Source organism: Brachyhypopomus gauderio, chromosome 8, assembly GCF_052324685.1.
Source record: "Brachyhypopomus gauderio isolate BG-103 chromosome 8, BGAUD_0.2, whole genome shotgun sequence".
Lineage (NCBI taxonomy): Eukaryota > Metazoa > Chordata > Actinopteri > Gymnotiformes > Hypopomidae > Brachyhypopomus > Brachyhypopomus gauderio.
Window position 1 is genome coordinate 17,871,465 of NC_135218.1, and position 7,954 is coordinate 17,879,418.

Sequence of the window (7,954 nt, forward strand, 5' to 3'; positions counted from 1 at the left end):
CGCTCACTCACACCATTTATAACAAAATATTGTATTCTCCGGAAGCATCTAAATTTCAAATACGTTCGAATCAACATTAAATGGTTATATTTGGTCGTACGCCTAAAAAACGTCGGTCAAGATAAAAAAATAACAGCGTACATTAAAACAGTACACACCCCCGCCCTCTTGAAATGGTACGGTCACAAGCTCAAATTCCGAGAATTGAGCTCTCCTGATTCTTAGAACAGGGGTTCTTAGAAGTGGTGATGCAAGAAGTTTCTAGGAAAGCACTACCAGGTGATTTTTTTTTATTCTTCTTTTCCTCACTAATCTGGCGTGTTGCTGCTGCGATCCACGCAAAATATATGCTTCATAGCGCATCGTTTATAAATGTTTATTTTTGTGTGATTTTAAAGTTGTTGTGCACTGTTGAGCTGTAGTTGAGTGGTGATCTCCTGTGAGCTTTGGCTGCTGGTTCTGGTACACTTGACAGATGCAGCAGGAGACCGCCTTGTTGGTTCCGTATCGCTGCGGGTATTCGGCTTCGGCCGAGACGGGATTGTCGACCACGGTGTGCATGCAGCTAAAACGGTTGACGTGTTGTGTGTTTCACGAAGGCGGTCCGAACGAGAGGATTAACTAAGTCGCCCGAACTTAACAGCAGTTATAAATAATACGTGTTTGCTCGCTTATAAGGTAGAACCATTGGTGCTACTGCTGGGGTCGTCGGCTCACATTTTTTTTGCGAAACAGGCTGATGCCTCGTCCAAGCACGAGCGATTAGACTAATAAGCAAAGTGCCTTATTTAAGACTCAGGCTGTGCTTTTCTGCTGTATAGTTTTATTTTATTCCGGTGTAGTTTCTATTAGTTTTATGGCACATCTGTTTTATATTAAATGATACACTTCAGAAGTGTCAGGACCGTCCGGGGCGGGCGGGTACTGATAACACAGCTCTTGGCGTTGTCCTTGCGCTAACACCCTGTTCAGCCTTCATAACAGGAGCGTTGAGCTTTTCCCACTTTGCTGCTGGGTTCAGTGGGCTTCGCGCACGAGCTCCGAACCCCTGTGTGCAAGCGCGCGTGCTCTGAAGCCGTAGGCACGCATCGTGAAGGACGCTTCATCCAACCTGTTGCTTGAATGAGACGTCATTTGAGATTATGCGTGAAACGCGTAAAAACGCAAAATGTCTAAAAGTTTACGTGGAAGCGTCACTTTCGTGCAACAGTTCACGTCGTTCCAGGACGGTGTTAAGTTACAGTTATGCGTAGGCTACTGTTTCTCGCTCTATTTAGACAGGCATGGGTGATACATTTTGACACTCCAATGAGCTTATTAAAGGCTTCAGCAAAGTTTGTGCAGTCCGATATTCTTATTGCTGACAGTGTTCAGAATCATGTGTAAATATCCAAATGCCACGAGACGTATTTGTATAATGTATGAAACGAGCGATTGCTCCTTCACCAGACTTTGGCATTTAGCAAGAGGGTCATAAATCTGTGTGAGATGTTCGCGTGTTCTGGAGCGCTGCACACGCTATCCCTGGAGTGAGCAAAGTTGTGTGTTAGGTTACAAGCAGTTCATCAAAGTAGGTCATGCGGTGGACACAGGATATATATATTTTTTGAAAATTCAAATACCAGAAATGACTTGACCTAACTTGATCTTACAGATGAGAACACGCTTTAAAATAATGCATAAAACACGTATTGTTTTACATTTTCGGAGCGTTCAGTACCTGTATTTGTGATTTGAAACAACTTTTCTTAAACTGTTGGTATGTTTGAGCGAAACACGCAATAAATACATTTTACCGATGTTTTCTTTCTTGATGGTTTAACCGATTACTTAGCGTCATGGCAAAGAAGTGATACTTTTCTAGAACATTAGTCTCTTGATGACATATTGTGGTCGTAACCTACAAGAAAACATTGTTTTGAAACGACTGAAGGTGGTCCTGCTAATTTGGGGAACACTATTTGAACTGAAGACAGGAACTGGGAAAGCGTCCCAAAGAATATGAAATCTGGCGAAGTGCCCGATGTTTTTCTAAAATGTATTATTTAAAAATGATATTTCAAAATTGCATGAAGCCACTCTCAAAATGCAACATAAGGAATGTTCTTTATTCCTCTGAAAAATCAGTTTTCCTGGTTTTTAAGAAGTTTCATCACTATGCATGGCCCTTCCCAAGCGCGCGCGCTCCGAATGTGGGTTAGTGAGCGGACACCGTCACGCGCTTCCACACGCTAAAGGAATCTTGATGCTGATACAAAATGTTCAACATGTAAGAAATGTGCACTGTGTAAGTATAGTCGTAAATTGTTGGCCATTTGGCAACGCATTTGACGGCACAGTTAAGATGAAAGGAAGCCGATTTTCTGATTTGGTGGAAAGTTTCCTATAAGACCTTCCACACCAATACCTGTAGTAACGATCACTAAAACTGCACCTTAATGACATGAAGTTGTTAATATACAATGGACTCGTGGTGGCAAATACTGACTCATATCAAGAGAACCATAACGTACCTAAAAGCATGTCGTACATGGCTGAAATATGACATAAAACAGAAATCTTTAAGGGATGCAGACTATATATGCGGTACGTCCTCACTCATTTGTTTTTGTTTGTTTGTTTGTTTTTTGTTTACACAAAGTCCAATAAAACATTTTTCATAACTACATGACTACTCTTAGAAACCGCGGTCTTATCGATTTATTTATTTATTTGTACTTTCGCTGTCATTTGGCGCCGCCTCATGGCAGTACATAACATTGTGGATGTCACTTGGTCTATTTAAGTACTCTTCGTTAGTTGATTAGTAATAACGTATTATTCTGCTTCTATTACATTTGGTTTCACCGTGGTAAAATCCAGGCTAACAAACACGGTATCCAGTTTGTAATGTTTCTCTTAATTACATTAAATGCAGGAATGGGGAGGGGGTTATATTCCCAGTGGTATTCTTAAACTGGATGGTGTCTCTTTACAGATCTTGACAAAATGTCTTGTGCAGCAGACAGCTGCATCCAGTTCACGCGCCATGCCAGCGACGTCCTGCTCAACCTGAACAGGATGCGTAGCCGGGACATCCTGACAGACGTCACCATCCTGGTGAACAGGCAACAGTTCCGCGCTCACAAAACCGTGCTCATGGCATGCAGGTGCACCTCCAGCTTTGTTATAAAAACACTGTTCCACATGTTCCTCGTGGATGCTGTAGGGAGAACGCCTGTCCTAAAAGTTCTGTGCTCACGTGCTCCTCTCTCTGCAGTGGTCTCTTCTACACGATTTTCACTGACTCACTAAAGTGCAACCTAAACGCGATCAGCCTCGACCCGAAGGTGGACCCAGAAGGCTTTGCGATCCTCCTTGAGTTCATGTACACGTCGCGTCTTGCGCTGAAGGAGAGTCTCATCATGGCCATCATGAACACGGCCATCTACCTACAGATGGACCATGTCGTCGACACGTGCCACAGATTCATTAAATCCAGGTACATCATATAGGCATCAAGAACGGTGTCACTTTACTAGTGGCGCAGAATAAAGTGCAGCATTTTTATAGTATATGGATATTGTGCATCAACAAATACAGATTTGTTTGTTTTCCTGCAGTGACTCGTCCATGAAGCTGCCCAGGGAGGACTATCTGGTCAGCCCTCTGATTTTACCTCAAGATGTTCATGGCTTCAGGCCCCATGAGATGTTGGAGAACGTCTCTGGGCGTTCAGTCCCTTTCCGAGACGGACGGCCTTACGCTGCAAGCATCTTCAATGGAGTCAACACTGCCAGCAGCTCCTACCATCTTTACGGCCAGTTCCCCATGCAGGGTTTCCCCTTCCCGCTCTGCAAGCTGACTGACGCCAAAAGCGCTTTTCCCGATTTCTCCAAAGGAGGCGTGATCCAGCACAAGCACTGCTCGCCGCCCGACGGCCCGGTTCTGGTGGACTATGCCCGTGCCGCCGCGGGCGTGCCGCCCAGCGCCTGCCACATGGGTTCCCATGCCTCGCGGGAGCTGGCGAGGAACGAGGAACTGAAGAGGGAGAGCCTGGAGGGCTTGGTGCAGTCCATGGGGATGAGCTCGCGGAAGCACGGCCCGGCCAGTTCCGCCCACGACCAGCAGAGGGAGCCCGGCCAAGAGCGTGGGCCTCTGTCTGAGGAGGACCTGAGCCAGCAGCACTACTCCATGGCCTCCAGCGCACGCAAGGCCCTAATGAGCAGCCCACAGAGCCCTCTCAAGTCCGACTGCCAGCCCAACTCGCCCACCGAGTCCAGCAGCAGCAAGAACGCCGCCCTGTCGCACGCGTCACAGACTCTGACTCCGCAGGGCACGCAAGACCCTAAAGCTCGGAACTGGAAAAAGTACAAATTCATCGTGCTCAACCAGAGTAGCAAGGAGGAAGCGAGCGGCGCCCATGACCTGGAGATGCACCCCCAGCAGAGGATGGGACTTCCTGCCTTCCCCCCAGCCTCCGAGTCCGATCACCTGGACTCACAGGCCTCCAACACAAAGATCAGTGACCACAGGGACGATTTCACTGCTCCACAAGCTAGTCGGCTTAACAACATCATCAACAGGTGAGCACAGTCATCCACTTATTATTATTATTATTATTAAGACGATGTGCTTTAAAGCATGTATGTTGGTGCAGGTCTCTTGAATTCAATGAAGGACTGCCTACAAAAGAGTCAGAGCCTTATTTTATTAAAGCTCCAGTGGGTGCAATGCTAACTGGCAGAGTGCATTGTCTAAATATGTACGCACAGGCATCGCAATCCTTCATACTGGTATCCATGATCTAAGCTGTTTTGTCGAGGTTGATTTGGTGTACCAAATCTGGCTGTGGCATGCAGCCCCCCTAAGCAGCAGCATGCACAACTGTGCCCAGTCCTCTCCCTCTCACCTCCTCTATAAACACAGATTGAATTTTTCTTCATCCATTCCAATCCTCTTATGACACAGTGAGGATTTGCCTTCTTAGTCAGGACGTGTGAAATTCATCAAATATCCTAAAAATGAGTGTGAGCATGCCGGCGGGGGAGGGGCTGTTTGCTTCAGTGTGGGTGGTTTTTTTTTAATTTTTTTTAAATATATAATAAACCTCCCGTTTCTCCCTGGCAGAACTCTGGAGGGGTCTCAGAGGAACAGTGATGGCCACTCTTCTCTCTTTATGAGCCACTTAAAGTGCACCTCATGTGGTGCACAGTCCCCTCAGCACACAGACGTCTGCCCCAACACTCCCGGCTCACGGCTGGCTGAGGAAATGTCGGAACTGCACTCCGAGTATTCGGACTCCAGCTGTGGTGAGTGATTCAACATGTGTGTGCGTGCACGTGTGTGTACGTGCGTGGGCATGTACACGCACACACACACACACACACACACACACACACACACACACACACACGAGTTGGTCAAGATGGTCATAATTGGTCATTAAGAGCATGACCATTCATCTCTGCCTTTTGATTCATTTTTAATTATTTTTATACATGTATTTTCCTTGCAGAAAACGGTACGTACTTTTGTAACGACTGCGACTCCAAATTTGCAGAGGAGGAGGTCTTGAAGAGACACACACTGCAGGCACACAGCGACAAGCCATACAAATGCGACCGGTGCCAGGCGGCCTTTCGCTACAAAGGGAACCTGGCCAGCCACAAGACCGTGCACACAGGTAAGGAGCAGGCACCGCTCCTCCAGCAGGACTCCTTCCTCGCCAGAGCTGAACCTCAGCAGCTGCTCCCTCTTGCAGGAGAGAAGCCGTACCGGTGCAACATCTGTGGTGCCCAGTTCAACCGGCCCGCCAACCTTAAGACCCACACGCGCATCCACTCTGGAGAGAAGCCATACAAGTGTGAGACCTGTGGGGCCCGGTTTGTCCAGGTACGTCCTCGTGTCCTGATGTCGGGACAGAATGGCGCGAGGGCTTCAGCTGTATGGCTGAACTCCCAGTGTTTTTATGATTGTCAAATGCTTGCTTTTCTATTATTACAGTTGTTAAAGTATGTTCTAGAAGATGCCGAACTTTCTTTTAAACTACACATTTCAAGCCATTCTAAAACGTTAGAATGCTAAATGGCTACAAATGCAGGACACATGCGTATTTTCTGTAAACGGAGGATTGCTTTAGAAGCACCACTGGGAATCTTGGCAGTTAAAGGTCTAATGCTGGATTGCCAGGTTGCTCACCTGCGTGCCCACGTGCTGATCCACACCGGGGAGAAGCCGTACCCCTGCGAGATCTGCGGGACCCGCTTCCGCCACCTCCAGACACTCAAGAGTCACCTGCGCATACACACAGGAGAAAAGCCCTATCATGTGAGTCCTGATGCAGGACTTTACCTATGATGCAATGAAAAGTAATGTCTGATGTAGCATACAAGTGCACTGCACATTTCCAGTGTTGTAAAGAGAATTGGCACAGAACGATTTTTTCTTCTTTTTGTCTTGCAGTGTGAGAAATGCAACTTGCACTTTCGCCACAAGAGTCAGCTACGACTGCACCTTCGACAGAAACACGGCGCCATCACCAACACCAAGATCCAGTATCGGACGTCAGCGGATCTGCCCACTGACCTCACTAAGGTGTGCTGAGCAAACCCAGGCTGGTCCTGACCTGAGCCTGACTGAACAATCATCCAGAACTGTAGTGCCACACTGTGTCGAACAGATGAGGAGAAAGAGAGAAAAATCTAGGCATTAAATGCCTTTCTACGGGTTTCCTCTACATGTGAACATAGAACCACATATGGTCTCTTGTCACTTTATTGTTTATATTTGCATATAAATATACAGTAATGTTCGTGTTTTTAAGCTGTAAGTTACAAAAGCTTTATTTTGTTGAAAAAAAACATAGGATGGAATGTAAAACATTTAAATCCAGTTTTTGAGAATACAGTATTTTATATCAAAACGTACTTTTCTGAACGTATTGGGGGAATTTTAATTGAAGGTTGGTATATTTTAAGGCAGTGGCGTAATAGAATTGTCCATTGGCTTTTGTACGTGTACAGGTTACACCACATTTGAATGGCCTCTCTTAAAAGGAAATCGGCTATTACTACATTTAATATATGAATTGGTTCTATTTGTCTATGGGAATGATGGCTGCTCTGTCCAGTTAAAAACATGCATGAGGTGGGTTGCTACTGGTAAACAATCACTAATTAATTGCATAAACATTGTGACAATGCATAATTATATCCCCAAGATTGCTCTCTGCTGGCAGAACCAATCTTTAAATATTAAAATATGCATTAAAAAAACTGGTACTGCTACGGTACGACCAATAAGAGGTTTTGCTTCAGTTGTATTTGTATAAATGTGACATTGTTTTTTATTTCTATTGGCAAGTGAAGGTTTACAGTTTTGTCATTGTACTAGAAGCTACAGTAAAGGGTTACAATGCCCTGCTCCCCTCTGTCTGTATATACACTGTGTATTCAAGGTGCCTTTCTCAATGGCGACTGAATTCCTTTCCATTCAGCTCAGCTCTAAGGTACAATAAGGTCAAAGTGTCACCTTTTCCCCTGTGTGCCCGTTTTCTACATGCTTTCCACTGACTTTCAAACAGCTAAAATGCAAATTCATTTATTGCTTGAGCTGTACATCTTCAGGACTCATTTTGAGATTGGGCTTTTTCTTTTTTTAATGCATTAAGCTAAATGTATTATATAGGTGTATGAATGTAAAATAAAAGTATTGAGTTTATGTACCAAACAGCAAAGCATCGCTGTATCCGACAGGGACCGGATTGTGCTGAAGGCTGGATTTCTCCAACTTTAAGCCTCTTGCAGTTTTCTTGAACTTGCATACATTCACACGACAAAGCTTTAGGGAAAAATCCTTCACTCTATTTCCAGACACCTTATTTAGGATATTAGCACAGGAAAAAGTCAGAGTACATTCCTCATGGCTCACACTGCTGCAACACGCCACTAAACCGGCTGCCAGTTCTGGATTC

At 45.3% G+C, this 7,954-nt stretch overlaps 1 protein-coding gene across 3 annotated transcripts; it reads left to right on the plus strand.

Annotated features, from left to right (window-relative positions):
* Window positions 1–123: 123 nt before the first annotated feature.
* Window positions 124–7,509, plus strand: bcl6aa (BCL6A transcription repressor a). Of its 3 annotated transcripts, none has more exons than XM_077015102.1 (9): window positions 124–279; window positions 2,978–3,149; window positions 3,260–3,481; window positions 3,603–4,565; window positions 5,110–5,291; window positions 5,498–5,665; window positions 5,744–5,874; window positions 6,172–6,309; window positions 6,445–7,509. In XM_077015102.1, exons 1-9 carry the CDS (start codon window positions 249–251, stop codon window positions 6,583–6,585), a joined length of 2,148 nt encoding a protein of 715 aa, XP_076871217.1. In that variant the 5' UTR covers window positions 124–248; the 3' UTR covers window positions 6,586–7,509. The 3 variants fall into 3 exon arrangements, with proteins under 3 accessions (XP_076871217.1, XP_076871216.1, XP_076871215.1); XM_077015101.1 differs by lacking the exon at window positions 124–279 and adding an exon at window positions 292–2,586 and having other exon boundaries at window positions 5,543–5,665; XM_077015100.1 differs by lacking the exon at window positions 124–279 and adding an exon at window positions 293–2,586.
* Window positions 7,510–7,954: the final 445 nt, after the last annotated feature.

Coding starts and splice junctions, on each gene's coding strand:
- bcl6aa (XM_077015100.1), top strand. CDS start 2,463: ATGGACTCGTGGTGGCAAATACTGACTCATATCAAGAGAACCATAACG. Junction 3,482..3,602: donor CACAGATTCATTAAATCCAG/GTACATCATATA, acceptor GTTTTCCTGCAG/TGACTCGTCCATGAAGCTGC. Junction 5,666..5,743: donor CCACAAGACCGTGCACACAG/GTAAGGAGCAGG, acceptor TCCCTCTTGCAG/GAGAGAAGCCGTACCGGTGC.